Source organism: Triturus cristatus, chromosome 3_2, assembly GCF_964204655.1.
Source record: "Triturus cristatus chromosome 3_2, aTriCri1.1, whole genome shotgun sequence".
NCBI lineage: Eukaryota > Metazoa > Chordata > Amphibia > Caudata > Salamandridae > Triturus > Triturus cristatus.
In genome coordinates, this window is record NC_140584.1 from 559640232 (window position 1) to 559663533 (window position 23302).

Consider the following 23302-nt stretch of genomic DNA (forward strand, 5'->3'; position numbering starts at 1 on the left):
AAGTCCCAATACCAGCACCTTTGCATGCTTACTTCACTTTGAAAACTCATAAATAATTGTTGGATATTTGAGATCCATGTTAAATTCTGATCATGAATTTAGGTGTTTGTCCTTTTTTTAGAAGGCTGTGTTTTTCTGGCTATGGCTGCTTGAAGGCTAAATGCCTTCTTAAACAAGTTGGTTTTCAGTGTTAGCGAAGAATTTCAAGACCCAGTAGTCCTCTGTTGACACTTTCACGTATTTTGCTACCACAGAAGGCTCAGTCTGGAATAATTTATCACAGGTGACTCTACTTGCATACCGACAATCTTAAATTGCACTCAGTTGCTACAAAGTTTGGTGACTTGAATCTTGCATTTTGAGTTAAAGAACCCAGGGGCTTATGTTCAAAATTATTTTGCAGTAGCAAAGCCTGAGATGCAGAAAATCCCAGGGTTTTCTACCACAGCCTACCTTTTTCTATTCACAAAATCCATTTTATACATTGAAAAAGTCTTCTAAAAGGGCTTGTGGAAACCTGTCTGAATCACAAATAGGAGGAGAATCAAAGAGACGTCCTCCTCCATCTTGCATTGTGGAGAGGAATGTATAGATAGTTTGTAACCATATCTTTGGTATCGACACCTCAAAGGGAGTTGTGTTTGATTATCAAAGTTGAAACTGTTCCCATGGGACAGATTTCCCTTTGGAATTTGTGACAGCGGCCTTCGAGGAGCCTGCTGTACTAATGTCTTCTCAAAGGAGAGAATATTGTTCTTTAAAGCTGCATCAGTCCCTTTATTTTAACACCGGCTGCTTTAAAATAAAATGTTTCCCATTTGGGAATGCAAATGCAGGGTAAGGAGGTCTTCTGTCTCTTGCAATCCTCCATCCCTGCATTGAGTCAGTCGCATAGGGGCTCAAATTGGGACTGTCTTGAGTAGTGTTCATTAGGTAGGTTGTTTTGTGACACCCCCCACACTCCCTGCCTATTTGCAATTTGTGATGCAATCTGTTAGCACATACATTGCATCACAAATTGCATTGTCATTCTCAAACTAGTCCGTGTGAAAATAACACATCTCACTGGTTTGCGATTGGGAATAGTACCTCAAGATCCCTCACAGGTTGAACCGGACACTGGACCTCATCTTTGGCTCATCTAATGTGCTTACTATTAGTATTGTCTGAATTTCTGTATAGATGTTCTGACCTGCAAAGGTAGAATTCCCGTCAAATGTATACTTACCTGGGACAGATCAAAAATCTCTTCATGTGCTTTTCTGGAGAGTCTCAGACATACCTTGTTGATTACTTCTTGGGTTCACTTCTGTTAACTGAGGTTTATTCCAAGTATGTTTCCCTCAGGCTTGATGCCCAAGTACTTCAAACAATGAAGATCCTTCCTCCAGACCAAAGCCTGTTCCCTGGTTTAGCCGTCATCAAAATGTACACTAGATTTGCAGATCTTTCTTGGTGTAGAAACTATTTTCTTATGGATCGGGAGCTTTAAAGAAATATCTTAGAAGCCTACAAAGATAAAATCAAAACAGTACATGAGTTATAGTAATATATGAAGTTTTTAGTATATAGATGGTGATCTTTAGAAAGATCTGGGGTTCTATTATTCCTATTGCTTTGCTCGTCTCCAGTTGCCATGTAATACTCTGCCATTTTTTAGGTCGAGCATCAACACGCAAGCGCTGTCTGCAAGACCTCCTGTAATCACTTTACGGAGTGTAATCCAACCTCCTGCCCGCAATTAGCTCTCTGCTGAGTCACTTTAATGTTGTGGCTCTTTTTTGGTTAATGATCCCATACATAATTTCCGGTTTTATGGGAGGAGCACCGGTCAATTACAGTTTCCTAACACTCCTAAATGTTATCGTGTTTGTTGGGAACTACTTATTATTTTTTTCCAAGATTGACATACATTATCAGCAGTGAGTGTTTGATTGGTTCTGATGCTCCGTCCATCACCACCCCCTTTTGTAATACATTATCAGCACGGCACCCTTTCACGAGCGCCGCGCTGTGAATGGTTTCATTGTTGTCTCTTTCCCTGCTCATCCACATCCCACTCTCCACTCTCCATCCTCCATCCCCCTTCCCTTCTCCCTCCTTGTCAGTAACCGGCTCCAGCTTGTGTAAACAGCAGGCGCCTATGCAATAAATATTCTTTATTTGTTATACCAAGCATAAAGGTAGAAACAAATAAATAAAATAAGCAAGTGATTACTCGCCCTAATGTTGAGTCTGCTACTCTGGATTCCAAATTGCCCGACCATCCAGAAAGAGACGGGTTATATCTAAGTATGGAAATGTGACATGACACGCTTGGCAAATGTGTGACTACAGGACCATATCCCCTTGTCTTCCTTCTTATGTCGTGATAGACGGATCCCAGATTGGGAATCGATTGGCAGACACTACAGTACGGCAAGTTGCCCCTTGAATTTTTTGTTTTATGTTGTGTATGAATACTCTTGTTTGATAGCAAAAAACATCCATAACTAAGGTTCAGCGGGCTCGCCAGGTCCCCGGGGACCCAGTGCGACTATACAGGCAGCACTATTGATCGGTTAACCCCTGGCGATGGGGATAGTGGAAGCTCTCACAGTTGACCCAGCTAATAAGATGTATGTTTTCACAATAAGCTCCGGGTCAACCTAGCCCTAAATGCAGAAATCAGCAGGTATCTGTTTTCTCTTCATTTTACACATTCCATATTCAACTGTCACCATGACTCTTTTCAACCGAGTGCCTGCTATGTGAGGCATGTACAACAGTGTCTTCAATAAAGATGTCATTAAAACTTTCAAATCAACTTGGGTGATGATGTAAACAAACGGAGCCATAAAAGGGCTGGCAGGACTGACCAGGCAACGTTAAACAGAGATCCAAGATCAAAACATTCACCCCTTACCAAGAGTATAAAACCAATGGCTGTGTTTGAGGCAACAAATTATCCTAACATGTACTACCTTTATGCGCATACAAGTAATGTAAACTTTGTTTTATGCAGTTCCTATGAACTTAAAAAAGAAATGAATCGCTATATATAAAATGTATGTTGTAGCAGCAGCGTATGGTTTAAAAGGCTGTGCTGTACACAATGCTCAATCTCCATAGCAGATGACTTCACGATGCAGCCCTGGTAGTGTAAGAATGTGCCCATGTTTGATCAGAAAGTAAGCAAAAGCAAACAGGTGACTGACGCGAGTGACTTATGTTATCTCTGCCGGGCTGCTGCTCCCCTGGTGCCCCCTGCCAGGATCACCAGGAAGGGACACAGGTGACTGAGCGCAGCTGCTTAAAGTTTGAATGCATTGCAGTCTGCCCTGGAAAAGAACAAAGAAATTTGCAATGCATGTTTGATTTCACTCGTTTTAAGTGAACGCGGAACTAGCCTGAGCCAAGCAGATTAGGAGGCACATGAGACACACTGGTCTCGCCAGGAGTGTCTGGTCTCACTCTAACAAGATCCTAGTACTTCAATGGCGCAGACATGCTCATTGTTTGCTCAGAAAACAATCATGTTTCAAGTGTTGGACTTTTTTCCCCCGCAAATGCTTGAAATGTTTTTTAAAAAAAGGATGTGGATCATCCGTTATAGGGCAATAATAACTGAAGACAGAGAATGGATCAGTCCCTTGTTTATTTGTTACTTTAATGCAGCTACTTGAATCAACTCTTTGTTCTTTAGTAGTTGTTAACTCTTGTGCTTTTTTCTGCTCCAACTGCAATGCCTCAAACTGCTGCTGTTTTGTATACTCTGGCTTCCTGAATCCAAGAATATTTATTGAAGATCTGCCTTTCTTTGTCAGTTAAGAGTGTCTCTTGCAATAAAATGATCTCTGCACGGGTCTGCTCTAAATAGCTCGTCATATTTATTTTCCTATTGTCTAAAAGGCCATAAACATTCCGTGTTAGTACTTTCTTTTCTTCATTTTTACTTGTCTGCTGTACCTCTGTATCATGAAAATAACATTCCCCTTCATTTTCTCCCCAATTGTTACGCCGTCCTCTCCAGCCTAGGCAGGTCGACTCTCCTCACACTCCCACACCTAGGATGCTCCTCCCATCAAGCTCCCCTCCATGGATCCTCCCTTTTTTAGGTTGAGTGGAGCCAGCGCACATGCGATGCTCTGCGCGACTTCTTGTATACGCTCACCTAACGAGTAGCGACTAGAAGCCCCGCCCACTCTATGCCCAGGTTTGCCATTGGCTTGTTGTATTGTGTGTCCTAAATGCTGGCTTCGGATTCTTCAATCCGCTTGTTAGTCCCTCCTTAGTACTGCCTCCTCTTCATTTGTCACCTCCCATGGCGACTGGCCCCTTTACTTAGTTTGTAACACGGTATGTGACATGCTTTGGTGCCTTCTTTAACCCCCCCCTCCAGTTGTCCGTGCATTCTTCCCCCTGCCTGCCCTCCCTCTCATTGTCCGTGCCTTCAAAATCCCCTCACCTGCCTGCCCTCCCTCCCTCCCGTTGTCCACGGGTATCGACGTCCACAAACTGTTTGTTTTATTGTCCGTAGCACCACTAAGATATTCATGGAATCTAGTCCCAATTAGTGACGGTAGTATAGGTTAATAGGCGGGTAAACATACAAGCCAAGGGACTTGCCTCGGGCACTGGGCCATAAAGGGTTAAGCGAGCTTCCCTTTCATTATTCTGCGTTTGATGGATCTAGGGAGGATCGAGGGCACCATTAACAGAGGTCGTGGAGGCAATCTGTGACGTCCGCAGCTCTGGAATCTGGAGGCTCTGTTACTGCCAGCCTTGCTTCTCGTAAGCAAAGGCTATAAGTACAAAGTGCATGTTTACGCACCACTTGCAGGATTTTAAAACTCCTAAATAAAAGGCATTGTCATTTACAATGCCAATAGTTAAAACTCTCGCAAATGCAAGACCTATTGCATTGTAAATGCTTGTTATACCAAGTTATGAGAATCCAAAATACTATTGGCAGTAGAGTGGTCAAACATCTTTCTAGTTCACATTCTCAATTATTTTTAAGTAAATTTCTTAAATGTTAGGGAATACAACCCATCTCACGTCTGGCTTCCTCTTGAACCTTGCCCATTAATTCAGATAAGATGTTCAGCTCTATCTTTTTCGCACTTTTATTTGCCATCCTAAATCAATCTTTCTTTGAGGGGGTTGCACCTCTCCCCCAAATTCAAAGTCGTTTATCATCCCTCTATTAAAAGATGCCATACTTGACCCCTAACCCATTTTTTAATGACAATTAAAAAAAACATTTTGCTTCTGTCCTTGCTGCTAAGATCATTGAAAGCCATATGTCTGACCAATTGAAAGTTTTAAAGTACATTGTTGCGGGGACTCTGTTATGAAAACAGTACTATGACTGGGACCACACAATGTCAGTAGGTAGGGACAGCGTCATCATACTACATCAGTACCTATCGGACCGAATCCTGACTAGCTATAGTGCCTTACTTGCCCCTCTATCCTTTCAAGAGTAACAAGTAAGTTGGAACCCCAGAACAAAACACTCTAGTCCCCTCAGGGAACCGCAGTGACAAGTCATTCCCTTTCGTTCCCTCGCTCATACATGTCCATAATAAACAACTGAAAGACACTAGGAAAGTTTACATTGTTTATTGAAACTATTGTGCTCTGTCATGAAGCATCTGTGCTGCAATAAGGAAACATATACAGCTTAGTAACATGATTAGAATTATCAATAGACTAAACACAATAAAACGCCCTACCATGCCCATGATATATGTGCCTAAACGTTACCTCACTACTTAAACACAAATGATATAGCACAGATCTCTGGGGTTAGATTTGGGCCCTATGCCTGGCATGTGACGTTAGCCGGTCCGCATCTCAGATTGCGCAAGCTTATTCCCGGGTCTTTCCTCTGTAAGAAGTTCACCTCACTATTTCAAAATGGCAAGTCTCTGCTTATAACATAACGTGTATTTGTAAAGGACAAGTTCACCCAAGGGTATCTTGGCGCTTACTAACCAATGTTTATTGTTACCCAACTCGATGGTACTCATTTTCTCAACCTCAGAAGGATAAAAGGCTGAGTGGACCTACATGAGGTCGAACACAGGTCCCTACAGTGGAAGCATTAGTCCACCAGACCTGGCTTGTCAATATATATGATAAGAACTACCATTCTAGAAAACAGCAGCTGTGTCTGTTTGTTATGTCTATGTGTTGGGTGTGCTATTTATTTATTTATTTTAAAAGTTTTATATAGCACTGGCTGGACCCGGGGGTATCAGAGCTCTTCACATTAGTGAAGATTGTACAGGCATAATACAGTTGTTCATAACGTAGAGATCACACAGGTCAGATTATAAAGAACAAGTAGCATAATACAAATTGGCATATGTCAAACCAAAAGACAAATGAAACCTAAATAAAATAGACACATGTAGACGATTTATATACAGTAGCCTGAGATGGAGGGAGGATAGGTGGTAGGAGGGTGGAGGGTGGAGGGAGAGGAGGCGTGAATGGGGGTAGAGAAAAATAGACAAAGGAAGGGGAGGTAGTAATTAAGGGGAGGGAGTATGAAAGGAAGAGGGTAAGAAAAGGGGAAGGAAGGAGGGAAAAGGAGGTGAAAGGGAGAGAGTAGGAAAAAATGGGGAAAGGCAAAGATTATGGGCCCCAATATTTCTTGAGCAAGTGCAGTTTGAGGTCTTTTTTAAAGCTGATGTAGGAGGGGTTACAGCGCAGGTCTTTAGGGAGGGCATTCCAGATGCTGGGGGCATATCCTGAGAGAGCGAGATTGTGTGGTTTTCTTTTTTGTCAGGGGTGGCATAAGGAGGAGAGCATTGGTGCTTCTCAACAGTCGGGCGTAGCCTGCTTTAAGTTTATCAGTGAGGTACAGCGAGGCCTTTTGGTGAAGGGCTTTGTGCATAATGCATGCCATCTTGTAGGTGTATCTGCCTTAGATGGGCAGCCATTTAAGGGCCTTAAGGGCTGGGGAGATGTGTTCAAAGCGTGTGTAGTCTGTGATTAGCCTGGCTGCTAGGTTTAGCACAGATTTGAGTGGTGCTAGGTGAACTTTTGGGGTTCCGGAGAGGATAGAGTTCCCATAGTCCATTCTCGAGAGGACAAGAGATTGGTACAACCGATTTAAAGTCATCAGCTGGGATGAAGGGTTTGATTTTCTTGAGATGGCGTAGAGTGAAGAGCGCTCCTTTAGCCGAGTTTTTTATGTGGGCCTGGAGGGTGATGCCAAGGGATTTTACTGAGTTTGATAAGGTGAGCGGACAGTTGAGGGCATTAAGGTCAGAGATCCATGTTTGGATAGGAAGAGGATGATTTCTGTTTTTTTAGGGTTCAGTTTGAGATGGTTGGAGTGGAACCAGGATTGGATTTTAGACAGGGTGTTGTTAAGGTGTAGAACATCTGAGTGGGATCGAATCTTATAGTAAAGTTGGGTGTCGTCAACATAGAGGTGGTAGTTGATTCCAGCTTGTTTTAGAATGAGGGTAAGGGGTTCCATAATGAGGTTAAAGAGAGGGAGAGAGAGAATAGAACCGTGGGGGATGCTGAGGGAGACGGGTGTGGGGTTAGAGAGGCAGTTGTAGATTTTGTTTTGTTGTGTTCTGTGTTGGAGGAAGGAGGAGAACCATTTAAGTACCTGGACACTAAGGCCAAATCGAACTTTTGAGCGCATTAAGTAAGGCAGGGTGTTTAACGGTGTCAAATGCTGCAGAGAGGTCGAGGTGAATGAATAGGCAGGTCTCGCCATTATCTAGAGAGTGATGGATGTCGTATACAATATTTAGTATGGCAGTTTCTGTACTGCAGCCTTTTCGGAAGCCGGATTGTAAGGAGTTAAGTAGTTAAAGGTGTCAATGTGTTTGTCCAGTTGAAGAAGTGCACATTTTTCAAGTGCTTTGGAAAGAAGGGGGGAGGTTGGAGATGGGGCGGAGATTATTAAGGTCTTTGGGGTCAGAGGTCCAGTAAGGAACAACGATGTGCTTAAGCTCCTGGACAAGGTTAGCAGGGAGAGGGTCTTTGGTGTGTGAGGACGGTTTAAGTTTGGAGATGATGATAGAGACTTCAAGCTCCGTTACGGGGTGGGAATTGTGCCAGGAGGCGTTGTTTTTAGGCTGCGAGTTAGAAAGGCTGGTATCCGGAGCCGTAGTGGCAGGAAAGAGGAAGGAGGAGTCGGGGCGGGAGGAGTTAATAGGGAGGGAGGTTGAGAAGTAGAGTCAGCAATAGATAGGGGATAGGGAGGGATCGGAGATGCAAGGAAGGATTGGTCTATTATGGCTATGTTTTCAGAGAAGAAGTTAGCAATTTCTTTCACATCTGTCGGTTGTGGTCGTCCGGGTTGGAGGGGCAGAGGAAGTTTGGTTTCAAACTATGTTAAACAGTTCTCTGGGTCTATTTTTTGCACGATCGAGTTGTGTACGGAAGAAGGAAGCCTTTTCCGTGAAAATGGGTTTCTTGTACGTGGCTCTGGCGGATCTGAGGAGAGCAAGATGGGCGGGGAAGGTTGTTGTCTCCATGTTCTTTCTGTAAGTCTAAGTGCACGTCTTTCATCATTGAGGTTGTAATTGAACCACAATTTAAATGGAATGTTTCTTAGGGTTTTAAGTTTGGACACGGCATTTGGTCTAAGACACCGATGACAGTTTTGTTAAAATGCTTGGTGAGTTTTAGTATTTAGGGAGAGAGGGGCGAGAAGAAGTTGTGTTTGAAGTTTAGAATCAAGTTCACCAGGGGGGATGCGATTAAGATTTCTGGTCCATTTTGTAACTTTAATGTTGTTGGTGGGGGGGGGGGGGGGTGGAGCCAAGGTGGCGATAGAGAACAGAGTGAGGTGATGGTCAGACCAGTCGATGGGGATGATGTTGGGGAGGGATGCCAAGTCGTTGTTGGCAATGATGATGTCAAGAGTGGCCCCTTTGGAGTGGGTGGGAGAATGGCAGAGTTGTTTGAGTTCACTGACCTTAAGAAGATTGTTGAGGTGGTTGACGGAGGGGTCATCAGTCACATTCCAGTGGAGATTGAAATCTCCAAGGAAGCGATTTTTTGAGTTAGAGAGAGACGATTGAGTATGAAGTTTGGATAGTTCCTCAACGAAGGGAAGTGGGTCACCAGGAGGGTGGTAGGTATTATGCAGTCAAATCAGGGGAGAACCTTGAGACTTAAGTTCGGCTTCAAGGTATTCAAATGTATTGCGGTCGGGGTTATTGACAAGAGAAAGTTGAAGTTAATTTTTAAAGATAATTGCTAATCCACCCCTATTCTCTCAATACTGTCTTTTCTGATGATGGAGTAACCCGGGGGGGGGGGGGGGGAAAGTAAGTCAAGGCTAGAAGTAGAGTGGTCATTGAGACAGGTTTCGGTGAGGAAGGCGATGTCGATAGCTTCGCTAAGGATAGTTTCTGATATTTCGATTGCATGTCAGACGGCCGAACGGCAGTTCACGAGCATGCAGGCGAGGGTTTTAGGGAAGTCTTTGGGGGCAGAGTGTGAATGGATGGTGGAACGTTGGGGTGAGACTCTGGGGGAGATTGGAGAGGAGGGGAATCTGTTGGTCCCCACAATAATGGGAATGTTGGAGCTAGGGAGAATGCAGGCGAGGGGTTTAGGAAAGTCTAATGGGGAGAGCGAGAATGGATTGTGGTACGGTGGGCTGGGTGTCTGGGGGAAAAGGGAAAAGAGGGGAATCTGCTGGTCCCCACAATAACGGAAATGTTGGACTAAGGGCGGGGAGGAACTTTAATTGAGGAATTAAGAATGTAGGCGTTGCAGAGGTCATGGAGGTCGGAAAATGTGAGTTGACTCGATGCACGGTGGGGCCTATGGGTATGGCAGCCGAGGGGTGTAGTGTTCCACGGTTTAGGATTAGAGAAGCGTTGTGAGCCAGGGCTGACTGAGTTAGAGCGGTTAAAGAGGAACTTGGAGTAGAGGGAGTTGAAATCTTCTCTCAGCCGTGTGAGTTCAGTCGTCAAGGTTGAGAGATTGCTTTCAATGTTGGACAGAGTCTGGATTAAAGGAATAGGGGAGGATGGGTTCATTGTTGGTCGTGGGAGAAAATCTGGTGTGAGGAGATGGAAACAGTTCGGGAAGGGGGATAAGAGAAGTGCACAGGTTGTAGGATGCGCGGAGGGCCAATGAGAAGGACGGGACATTCCTAGAGTCAGGACATGTGGTTTGAGATAAGAGGCCATGAAGGGGGTGGGTATGGATGACAGCAGGTGTAGGGGGAGGACTACAGTTCTGAGAGGGTGAAAAAGGGGTCAGGCCAAGTAGGGAGAACTTGAGCGTTCCAGGAAGGGGGGTAAGGCAGCAGGTGTGGTCTAGGGTAGCATTAGGGGTTGGAGGGAGACAGTCATTGGAGAGTGGGTGAGTTTGGGAGACAGATGGTGTTGTTTGGAGACCGGGGGAAGGGAGGGTCTCAGGAGGGTTAGGAGTGTAAGTAATGGCCGATGAGTTGGGGCCATGTCTGATGAGGGTTGAGTCTTGGGAGATGAGGGTGTGGTTGAGGCGGTGCATGATAGGTCACTGAGTTGAGATGGTGGGGAGAAAGAGGGGAAGGGGCGGGATGAATAAAGAGTAGTAAAGCAGGTGGAGAATCAGGGGGAAAGAAAGTGAGAGAGGGAGGTTGGTGTTAAGGGGGAAGTAGTAAGCAAAAGCAAGGGGCGAGCAGCAATTGTGGGGAAAAGTGAGCGGGGAGGTTAATTGGACACAAAAGAAAAAAATTCAGAAATTAGGGCATACACATGAGGGTTCTTCCTATGTGTAGGACCCAGGCGGTACAGGCAAGGAGGTGTCCTAAGTCAGCACCCTCCTCTGTCAGAGGCCCAGCATACCCAGTGTTGGTAGCAGCCACTTCTGGTTTGTGCGGTGGAGGCACTCGTCTTGGGAAACCGCCACTCAGGCACGTCACTTATGCTTGCGTCAGGTGCCTCGCCACTTATCTTTGACAGATACCCCGAAATTGTCTCTCCGTCAGCCTAGACCCCCGACAAGAGGCCTACTTTCCTGGATGCCTGGCCTTGTCTAAGGAGGCTGCCACTTTGAGGTCAGGCACTCCAGTGCTCTTCTCAGGGCTTCGCCCTTTGGTGCGCGTTACCCCCTAATCTTGCCTCTTTACTTGAAAATTTAGTTCTAAGGAAGCAATTCTCAATTGGATCACCAAATGGCGCAACACACTACTTGAAGCCATTGACTGACCACAGAGAAAAACAGGGCACAGTGTTTAACCTTGTACAAAATGTTCAGACTGAATCCCAGCAAAAGAGCTCAATAACAAAAACGTGTGCAGGTTATTGTCTATATAATAATGTGGCAAAAAATAAATATGTAATTTCGTTACTTGTGCAAAGCAAAAGTGGCCTACAACCGACTGTTAGGCTAACATAGGAGAGAACTACAGTGAACCCTTAAGGGAACTCAAGACCACTACCCCTTTGGTCTGGATAATAAAGTAATGACAAACTAAATAATAAAATTTCACAAGCCAAGTTCAAGGCTTTGCTAATAAGCATGTCATAAAAAGTTATGTCAATTTTGAAAAGATAGTCAAATTAAGGTTTATTAGAGGTATCCATGATGTCACTTGCAAGTTCAAAAGCTAGTGAATCCAGAACAGATGCTCTCTCTGCAGACGACTGTTGTGCGATGGCAATTTCCCAAACTCCAGAGAGCAGACATGATCCTCTGTGTCAGCTGTTGCTGAGACAGTAGCTGGGTACCCTGCATCTGTGTTATTAGAGCCAGCATTTAGCGATCCATGCGCAGAAGCACTTTCTTCTGAAAGAAGAAGCTCATAGTTCACATTCTGAAGAAGCTGTAGACCCTAAGGACAACTTTGAAAATTGGTCACTAATGGACTCATTAACAGGTCCATAGCCATGGGAGCCTGCGTTGGCAGAGCCAGGCAAATGTCCAGTGCCCATTTGAAGGAGCACCAAAGGCAGTGAAACAAGGTTGCACACAGGTAAACCAGGCCGGTCAGAATGATAATGACCAATCAAGGTACAGTTCCTGGAGCAAGAAGATTCCAAAGAATTGAAGCATTCACTTACGGCACAGCTGGAGCGGTGGTAGTTCTACTGGGCATGCAAACAGAACATCCATTGCGGAGGAGCAAAATTAGGAGCAAAATGCCGCAAATGAGGGATAACAGCAGCGCAATGCCCCGTAACTCACTGTAAGGGAATGAATAAAAGCCAGTGTTACTCCAAAGATTTTTGGGAAGGAGCCGACTAAGCCAGATCCAATAACTTTATAAAAGTGGGCAAGGCTGGCTGTATCCAATGTATTAAATATACAGTGAACTAACTCACTGAAATGTAAAGGGAGGATGAAGTTAACAAGCACTGTATCTCACTGGATGTCCTTGCAACTTGTAATTCAAAGGTTTCTCAAACAGATGTTAGTGCTACATAGTGCTTTAAGGCTGCTTAGCTTGTTGAAATCTGCTTTCAAATTTAGATTGGAAGGCCACAGCGAGCTATCCATACCCCCTTGCGTGGTAGGGAAAAGTACGTTATTTCAACAGGTCACGATCTGGGAAACAGACAAAATGTCTGGGATCCCAGCACTCATTCCACAACAGTCCTGATAGTTTAACATTAGATAACTTCCATTTGAAAGGACTGTAATTATTGGGAGTATTGGAGGGACTAGTGTTCCTTTGAGATAACAGGCCAAATTTGCTACTGACGCCTTACAAGCGTGTGTATGGTCATATGTTTACAGATGAGTGAATGTCCGACAGAAGAGTCTCATTCCTTTCTAGCAAGGAAGACCTCTTTGTTGGCACGTTCACACCGATACGAAAATGGGAGGAACCACAATTCATGAATGAAGCTGCTTCCCCAGGGTTCCAGTCTACTGACAGGGAAATGTTTCATGTAAGCTGTTCCAGAAATTTTGAAATTGGGAAAGATATTATGCCATTTACTAACTAAGCAGTGGAAGGTGTTTCTGTTATTGTGAATTGGAGCTGTTCTAACTTCCCGAGATGTAGCAGTGTGTATGTGGAAACTTTCTTATCCATGAGTTGTTTACGTGTCATATTGAAAGGCAGGAATATGTGGCTGGAATTTAGAGAACGCTATGGGACCTGCCTGACTTTGCCCTTGATACAATGTAGACATGTCACTTTGCATAATATCAATTACAGATGACGCAAGGAAGACCCTTTGGGAAAGGGGTGCCATTCTTGGTACTGGTAGCCAAGATTTCAGAATCTATTATCATTTTAGAATGAGTAATTGCAGCTACAGGCGCCGTCACAACTCCAAATTTGGCTGCTTCAACAGCCAGAGAATTCATTACAACGCGTGATCCCACCCATTGATAAATTAATGTATGAATAACATGAGTCCATGGCAGCCTGTCTTCGAGGTCTGCCACCTTAGCCCAAAGAATCTTATGCTTGGTTCTGTTTCCATTAGAATCTTTGAATCCATTCTGCAGCCAATGTAAATTATCAATAAAGGACTGTACTCAGTAATGCAACTTACACACAATAAGTGTGGGATATTCAGAAGCCATCTAGTGCAAGAAGCAGAGCTTTCAGTTCAACCAACTGCACACTGCTGTCCCCTAAGGACTGGGTGTGAGTCTTTTGTGGTTGGAAGTTCCCGTTCAACACATCACCAACAACGGTGGCACATGCCACTGAATATTTCTGCTTTAGAACCAATAGCAAGTTGGGCTGAACCATCAGTGTAAACATGTTTATACATTTCAAGAGGTTAGACACAAGTGGGCATCGGCTAAACATGCTCATACTCAAGAAATTCTTGTGTCTGCAGCGATGGGTGAAAGACGAAGTCTATATCAAAAGCTGTTAAGGACTAGACACACTGTATCCATCTAGGATGGAGGGCTTTAGCATTTGTAACACTGGCTTTTGTGACCGCCTCCAAGGCTGGCATGGGACAAACAATAATGATGCATTTCCCTTGTGCAAGACGCTGCTCTTTAAGAATTGCCATCTGTAGAGCAGTCAGGATGTTGTCAGTGGAAGCAAAACGTATTTCTGCACTTGAATATAGATATGATTTATGTGCCATCTGCACTGTTTCACCTTTGTTAAAAGTGTTTAAGGTAAATCCAAGTGCACCGGGTAAGACCTGGATGACTAGAATTGTGGTATTAACACGTGTATGTGAGTGACATGCTGCAAGTAAGTCAGATTGTAAAGATCCAAGCATGTCAGTGTGGTGTGATATCCACTGAGAACTGGAAAAATCAGCGTAAAGCAATTCCTGAAGTGGTTTAATCTCGGCACATATTTGCCAAGCATTACTGCCTGGACAGTCAGGTCTGCAGGGACAGGCATTTTGCCTGTTCAGTCCTGCAGGACTTTTTAGTTTGAGAAATGTGTCTGCAGCCCACCGCCAGGATGGTATGACTTGGGAATATATTCAAAAGTAAGTAATCCGCAGCTAGAAGTCAAGTCCAGTCAAATAACTTTATTTAGCATGTAAGAGAAAAAAATGCATAAAAGTAAATGGAACAGATAACATTTCAATAAGTTAGACTAAAAATAATTACAGACAAGTACTCTTTTCTTAAAATCCTGAAAAGTTAATAAACACCTTTTAAAGCTCATTCCTTTTTAAAATAGATTTATAATTAATCAATGAATAGTTAAGGTGCAAGTTTTTACCGCTGCACATAAAAAAGAGGTCATTACAAAGCATACGTATGAAGTCTCTAGCTGTTGAATGACGGACAATGCTGTAATATGGCTACTCAAGTTAAATTTCTTTAAAAAGGGGATAATAAATCTTTCTCTCCATTACATAAGAGTGACAAAAGAATAAAATATGTACAATCGATTGTTTTGATACAATATTGCAAGTGCAACATTCCAATTGGTTCAGAGAGAAAACATTAGCAGGAAAGCCCAACATTGTCACATAGTTTAAACAAAATTTTGTCAGGATAAATCGTTGGAGTTATTTTCTACGAAAGTGAGGTATGGAGACGGACCATGTAATATAGGTGGGATAGCATTATATACAATTACTGTAGCTCTTTCTTTATAACTTTTACATCTCTCATGCATATTTCTCTAGGAAAAGTTTTTTTTAGTCGCGTCTTACTTAGTTTCACAGTGTTCGGGATGGGCGTACAGGTCCCCCAACCCCAGAGACTCAAGGTTTCGCCTAATATATTGCAACCATGTAATTATCACCCCATGTTCCATTTTCATAATATCCCTCAGAATGCATTGGTTTGGCTGAACGACCTTCCATTTCCAAATAGACAGCCATAGTAACAAAGGGGCCAATTTAATTGTATCAGTGATATATGGTAATGCTAACACTTTATGGACAATAACATTTGTACAGGTCTTTGGAACACATAATAATCTTTTTAAAAAATCCATCTTCAATCTTTTGAAGGCTATTCACATGAGTTATGCCACAAATTGCTGCCCCGTACGTTGCCACAGAGACTGTTTTGGCCAAATATATTTCTACTATCTCATGTATTGGTTTGTTACCCAAGTTTGCGGTAGACCTAAATATTGCGACTATGTTTTTACTCATGTGTGTGGCTCTTGACGTTACCATCAATTTCCAGTCTAATTTAGTATCAAAGACATTGCCCAAGTAGGAGAAGTTCTCCACACTTTCGATTTCCATTCCTCAATATTAGGACGCTACCTTAATGTGCGCTCACTACCTAAACATGTTGCTGAAATCTGGGATCTTTTGGATGTCACCAAGCCAGATATATGCTTATTCACGGAAACTTGGCTTAATGATGAATACTCCTACGCTAGCAATGGCCTTTCCGGCAGAATATTCCGTCACACGACTGGATAGAGTTAGGAAGAGGGGTGGAGGTTTGGCTATCGCAATACGCCCCCCCTTACTATATCACAATTCTGGATAAAGTCTCTTCCCCCCTTCTTGAACTATTGATTTTTAGAGTGCAGCAAGCTCATACCATCGAACTGACAGGATCCTTAGTGTACCATCCTCCTGGCAGTGAAAAAAAAGAATTTTGTATTTCTCTCTCTGATAGATTGGCCCCTTTCATATTGCAAGCAACCAAATTCTTATTGGTTGGGGATTTTAACCACCATCTGGAGGTTCTCTCCAATAGTGATTCAGCAAGTCTGCTTGCAAGTATGGAATCCTTTGAGCTCTTTTCCAGAGTTGCCAGCCCTACATATCGGGCTGGACATGTTTTGGACACTATTTTTTCCAATATGTCAGATCTAAGAGTAGACTCCCCGTGGGAGATGGACTGGACAGACCATTTTGCACTACGTTTCTACTGGATTGCGTTGAGGTCACCAGAACTCCCTAACCAACGCACAGAATCATGTAGAGCATGGAAAGGAGTAACAGCCTCAGCATTTAGCAGACGTTACCATCCTCCATCACTTGGCGAGATTGATTGTGATATAGCCTTAGAGCGAGTTGAAGCCTCTATTATAGAGGCTCTTGATGTGATTGCACGAGTGAAATGGGTAAGAACTCCGGTTCGAGCAGCCCCCGCCCCATGGTACACTGCGATATTAAAAAAGGAGAAGGCCAGTTGTAGATCATTAGAAAGAAGATGGAGACAATCTAAAGCAGCAGCAGATAAAGATAGTTATCGTGAAGCCCACAGAACTTATTTAAACAGCTGTAACAAGGCTAGAAGAGCTCACCTAGGTACACGGATTATGGAGGCTAAGGACTCTTCACGGGAGCTTTTTACCATCTTGAGAGAATTCACCTGCCCGCGGGCAAATGACTTGCTCCCGCCAGCTATGCAGGAGTTTTTACAATCAGTTAGCGTCTCACTTCACTGATGAGATTGATATCATATATCGTGCCTTCGGGACAACAGAAGATACGAATGACAGTCTGGCCCCTAGGGCAGTCCCTTGTACATCCAGCCTAGATGACTTCCCCATCATTACGGGATCCCAGGTGGGGGATCTGCTGGTCAAAACCAAGTCACGATCATTCTTGGACCCAGTGCCACCTAGGGTCATGAAGGAGTTGTCTCCTACTCTTGCAGATACTTTGGCAGGCATATGTAACATCTCTTTAGCTACAGATACCTTCCCGGGTAAATGGAAGGTATCTCATGTTAAGCCGTTGCTTAAAAAGGTATCAGCAGACACAACAGAGGTGCAAAACTACAGACCTATATCTCTTCTTCCATGTTGGTCTAAAATCATGGAATCTATAATAAACAGTCATCTTTCTAACTATTTAGAAGAGAGCAAGATACTGGATCCTACTCAGTCAGGTTTTCGCACATCACACAGTACTGAGGCTGCCCTGCTCGAAGTTATGGACACCATCAGGATGCTGCTCGATGGGGACTCTCCTGTTATGCTGGTGCTGCTGGACTTGTCGGCAGCCTTCGACACCATCTCCCACAATATACTACTAAACCGGTTGCGGGAGGCTGGTGTCAGTGGCTTAGCCTTTAAATGGTTTCAAAGCTAACTATCTGATAGAACCCAATCCGTTCAATTGGGGTCTTATGTGTCATCTCCAGTTGTGGTGGACAAGGGGGTACCACAGGGCTCTATATTGAGCCCTACGTTATTCAATCTATATGTGGCCCCCTTAGCTTCAATTATCAGAAATTGTGGCTTTGAAACCGTATCGTACGCTGACGATACGCAGCTGATTGTACATATTGGTAATGACCTCACCAAAACGAAAGCCAGGTTTGCAACTTGTATGATTAACATTGCAGACTGGATGAGGAGACAATTAAACTCCTCTAAGACCGATATAGTTTTGTTTGGCAAAGCTGTTGATCTGTGGACTTCAGACTGGTGGCCACCCGAATTGATTGCGGCCCCCGTCCCGAGAAGCTGGGCGAAGAACTTGGGGATAAGGTTAGATAACCAGCTCTCAATGGAGAAACAGGTGAAAACGCTGGCTACCTTCTGTTTTGGGACCATGCGGATGTTGAGTAAGATCTTCCCATGGATCCCGCTTAGTGCTAGAAAGACCTTCATCCAGGCACTCCTAATGAGCCACCTGGATTATGGCAACTCCCTATTGGTAGGAATCAGGGAGGACCTCTTATCCAAATTACAGGTGGTGCAAAATACAGCTGCTTGCCTTGCTCTTGACAAACCAGCTCGAACCCCCTCCTTGCCGCTCTTACGGCAATTACATTGGCTTCCAGTAAGGAAACGGGCCACATTTAAGATGCTGTGTCTGGTCTTTAGGTCCTTGCATGGACCGGGGCCAGCTTATCTGACTGATAAACTTAAATGGTATCAACCTACACAGCTGCTTAGATCCAGCAATCGTAAGACACTGTATGGTCATAGAATTAGGAAGGTTAAGATGGGGGGCCGCTCCTTTTCTTATCAGGCCCCCAAGTTGTGGAACAGCCTCCCTGAACAAATCCGACAATGCCCGAATCTGGCCCAATTTAAAAAGCTGCTCAAAACGTGGCTCTTCTAATGCTTTCCCCTTGCTGACCGCTAGCCTTTTTCCAGCGCCGAGAGATCTCCTTGGGGATGATTTGTGCGCGATACAAGCGACCTAAATAAATAAATATTATAATTTGCTCTCTCTAGAAGTCTCAGATGAACACGTTGCTTACCTTCGGTAAATGCATTATCTGGTAGAGCCAATATCTAGATGCAGATCCCTTACAGACCCACCCATGCCTCCCCATTCTGCTGACTTATTTTTAGGGCTAAGGTTGCTCCCTCTTTCAGGGCCCTAGTTTTGGCACACACGTCAGTCACTTAATGGCTTTGCGCTTCTGGTGAGGAAAAGTTAAAAAGTACTGACGTCCGCACTCCTGAGTGGTGTCTATATAGGTGACCGCAACATCCTAATTGACGATGTCCACCTGATGGAGCCGCCTGATGGCGCATGCAAGGGGTATGGCTCACACAAAAGTTTCCAGATCTAGCCTGATGCCTGGTGAATTTAAAGGTAAGGAATCTGCAGCTAGATATATCTACCGGATTAAGCATTACTTAAGGTAAGTAACTCGTTCTTATAGATGTCTTTAGAAAAGTGTGGCATGTAAGGTAAATATAATAGATTTTGAGAATTTGATAGTGAATTGTAAGCATGCAAAAAGTTAATGCATATTCTTGTGGTCATTATGCAACCAAGGGATTATCCATGTTGGAATGTAACCCCCGTGTCAGACTTCAAATAGTACCATTCAAGATGTCCATGTGCCACTGTTTGGGTAGCTAATGCTTGTCAAATTATGGAGCCCTGCTTCAGCCATCATGGGATGGTATTCTCATAGTCTATATTCTCATAGTCTATCATTGTTGTTCTATTCCAAGATGGCCATCAAGTTGTTTATAAACATGTGGGCCATCTTAGAGCTGTTCAATAATGATATACTATAGACGCCTGCCTGCCACTATGGTCCAGGTCACCTCTGCCTAACCTCCTCCCATATTCCTTAGAACAAACACCTGTCCTACCCAAAGGTCAAACTTTAAATGTGCATACTTTGGCAGAACTGTCCTAGAGAATTTTACTCCAGGAAACTCTAGATGGCTTCATCTTTTTTGTAGGTTTGTATGATGTGTATCTATTTCACATTCTTGTTCACTGTGTTAGCACGCAAGACTAGTTGACATTGCCTATGCTTGTTCAGAAAGGGCTCAAAACTTGGCTAACACTATATGTCCATTTATACATTTGCATCTTCTTTTTCCTTTGCTTTCTGGAGGAAGTACTATTGACATTCTGGGGTACTGTAGTACAACATATTTTCATAATCCGTTCTAGCATTGACCCAGGCGCGAGTACATAGCTTTGAGTTTTTGTGGTACACGTTGGTCACAAAAACATTTGGAAAAGGGCTCAAGTTGCCAGCTTTAGTTAAACAAAGTCCAGGCATTGCCAAATGTTTCACACTTCTCCCACTAATCTTTGCTTAGGATCCTTCCCTCTCTGGCTTGTGTCCTGCAAACTTGCAAGGATCGTGGACGTGACCAAAGTCTTCTCCCCGAACCGCGTCTCTCATTGCCAGCCCCACACAAGCCTTTTTCCATTGCCAAAATTAGCAGATCCGTCTATTTGCTAAAGTGAGCGCCATGTGAGACTATACGCTCAAGCGAGCATCCTTGAGGAAATACTATGGTATTCCAGAACTTTACTTAGCGGACGCATTGTTACATACCCATGCTCACTCCTAAATCATAAGGCCGAAACGCATCAACCACCAATCCCAGGAGCCCTCCTTACAAGACCTGCAAAACAAACTTATAATTCTACTTAAGACCTCTTCTCTAATTCTCTAGAGACATTTGACAGGAAACTCCAAGAGTGGCCTTCCAGATGACGGTACCTAAATCCTAAATAACGGATTCAACGTCTCCTTAAGTACGTTTTATATATTGAACAACGATTGTGATAGATATATATATAACGCTATGTCATTGTGAAATTGCCTTCGATTGCATGAAAATCTTTTTGTACCTTATTTGACGTTTGCTGACTGAATTCCAGACATAAGTGAAAACCTTGTTTATATCTATGACAGTTGCCTCATTCTGCATAACAATGATGCCTTGGCCAATATGCAAAAATATTGATGTGTGTAAAACAGTTTAGGAAACATATGGCAACCACTTCTATCTATAACAATTAATACGTTTTATTAGGTACAATCTTTCTCTTAATTTATCCCGCAAGAGCTATTATGTTTTGTATAATGTTGTAGTGTAGCCTAGGCCCTAGACGGTTGTAGAGGCTGAACCCTTTATTTTGGGTCCAGAGTTTACCTAGTGTTTGTCACCCACACATGCTAGGACATTGCATTGCCAATATGAATCCGGTCTCTTCTAAAGTAACAGGCTGCAGTGCTTCAGAGGCTACTGGGGCCTCCTACTATAATTTCCCTATTAATCCCTCAGGATTAGGTGCCGACCTTTGATAGATATACACTGTTAAATGGTCTTTAGGTGCAATATTATTTTATTTTTAACTATGGTTGTAGTGGAATGTAGTAATTTGAAATCTACATGAATTTAATGTATTTGATACATCGCATCTGTTCATGCTTGATAGCCACGCGTTGTTTCATTAAGAATGTCATTGTAATCCATTATTTTGCACTGTTTATTAATTTTATTTTTCCTATGTTTAGCTTGTACGTCTTGATTGCTTTAGTGCCTACTGGAATGTGAATAGCAGCCTGTACTACCGAAATTCGAGAGAAACAATATTGGTAATTTTCACTTTTCTGACAACTGTAGGATGCATGTTTTCTATCATTTTAATAATGAACGCATGAATATATTGTGGCAAAGTTTCACTTACCCCATTTATGAAATGCAAGATAAGGAGCAAATCGGATGCATAATCACAAATAACTAAAGCGAGTTGGTACTGGGGGCATTACAAGTCATTGACACTATTTGTGAGTGGGTGGTTACATCCATGATATCTTTGAAAGCATTACAGTGATTTGTCAACTTGCTAGTCCTAAAATGCCACAATGTACAAGTAGCAAATTCTTCACTATTGTGATATTGCGTGAGCCTGTAGGAAGACGTAATAGTGCTATGTACCTCTCGTCATTGCTGCGGTTTATCAGGATATATTCCAAGAGAGCACTTCTCTCACAAAACAACATTGATAAAGGCACATGGCAAGGTGCTAACAAGTGTTTGAAGAGAGTGCTAAAAGATGAAGAACTTATCAGGTAAATATAAGGTGTTACATTTCAGCACAACTCAAGCGTATTATGTCTGGTCTACAAGGTTTGAAATGGAATATGAGGGAAGATGGGTAGGGGGTATGACTCCGAAGATGAATCATGCATTACAGGGGAAGAATTATAAAATTTTAAACAATTTGCAGTACATTAATGAGAGCGTCATGCAATCTTCGAAGATGTTCCACTTTTCATTGTTTCAATCTGTAATTCCATATCTTGATTTATTTTAACAGGTATAGGGCCAGATGTATCAACATTGTATTTTGCGAGTTCTTAATAGCGAATTTTACCGATTCGCTATTATGGACTCGAAAAATGCAATGTATGTAGGATTCGCAAATAAAATTGTGATTCCTACGCATTTCTTATTTGCATGTCGCAAATAAGGAATGGCTTCCCATTCATTCCTATATTCCCAGAGGCCCATAGGAATGAATGGGAATTGAATGCACAATTGGCGAGTACCCACTAGGTACTCGCTAATTGCTCATGCAATTTCAAGAGTGCAAAGGGGCCAAAAGGACACCCTGTTGCAACCCTGAAATATTCATGTGTGAACATGTGGCACACATACATGCCCTGTGCCACATGGCACTTAGATAAATGCAAAAAAGTAAATTTTTCTAGGAATTTCCAAATTATCACCAACTACAAGTTGGTGGTAATTTGCAATTCCTTAATGCTAAATCGCAATTGGCGATAGCTACGAGAATTGCATTTAGGGAATCGCAAGCTGCGTTTCCCTAACTGCATTGCAATTTAGGTAATCACAAATAATTGCGATTACCCATATTGCAAATTCAAAAATGTTGATACCTTGCAAAATGCATTTTTGCGTTTGCAAACGGGCCGATTCGTTTGCGAATGCAAAAGTGTTGCTACATCTGGCCCATAGTCTTTTAATTTCTGCATCAGAGAGGAAATACAGGACACAGTTACAATCTTGTTCGGCTCCTAATGGTAGTATTGTGCTGTAGCCAGTGGCGGCTGCTCCATTAGGGCGTTGGGGCGCCGCCCTACTGCTTTCTCGCAGCGCCAGAGGAAGAAAATAAAATGGTATTTAAAATACCATTTTATTTCCTGCTTCTCGCGCTGCGAGAAAGCAGACGTCAGGGGTATGCCTGGTTCGGTGGAGGCGGGACTCCTGCGGGAGGGTATGCCTTTTTGGGGGCAGGCGTGTGGGCGGGCCAGGTAGGAGTGGCTTGCACCACTCTAAGTGCCCAGACTGCTTGGTCGGCCCTGGGGGCCGACCAAAGCAGTCATGCGTTCTCTACATTTTATCTATGTAGGCTGCATGCAGCCTACATAGAGAAAATGGCGTCCCTACTGGTGCCCGGCTGGGCGCTGCCCCGGACTCAGCGCCAATCACAACGCTGCCATTGCAGCGTTGTGATTGGCTTTACAGGAGGGGAGGGAGCAGCATGCAAGTTCCTGTGTTAGGAAGCAGCAGGGATGGCGCGGGTCCGGCCGAGCAGCAGAGGCAGACCCGGTCAGGTAAGTTAAATTTTCATTTTCTTTTTACATCCCCCCATCACCTGCAACACCCGCGTGACACTCCCCTCCGATTTCTTCCCCCCCACCCCCGCGAATATTAAGTGCCGCGACCGGGAAGTGCCGCGAATCGGAGAATTATATGCATATTGTAACTCTCGCATGA

The 23302-nt window shown here is 43.5% G+C and overlaps 1 protein-coding gene across 1 annotated transcript in view; it reads left to right on the forward strand.

Annotated features, from left to right (window-relative positions):
* The window catches only part of VPS13C (vacuolar protein sorting 13 homolog C), a 2873871-nt gene that overhangs the window by 378194 nt on the left and 2472375 nt on the right, over positions 1-23302 (forward strand). Inside the window, exon 9 of the mRNA XM_085648297.1 lies at positions 21073-21153. Coding sequence (XP_085504423.1) covers positions 21073-21153 — 81 coding nt within the window. The remainder of the gene's footprint in view (positions 1-21072; positions 21154-23302) is intronic.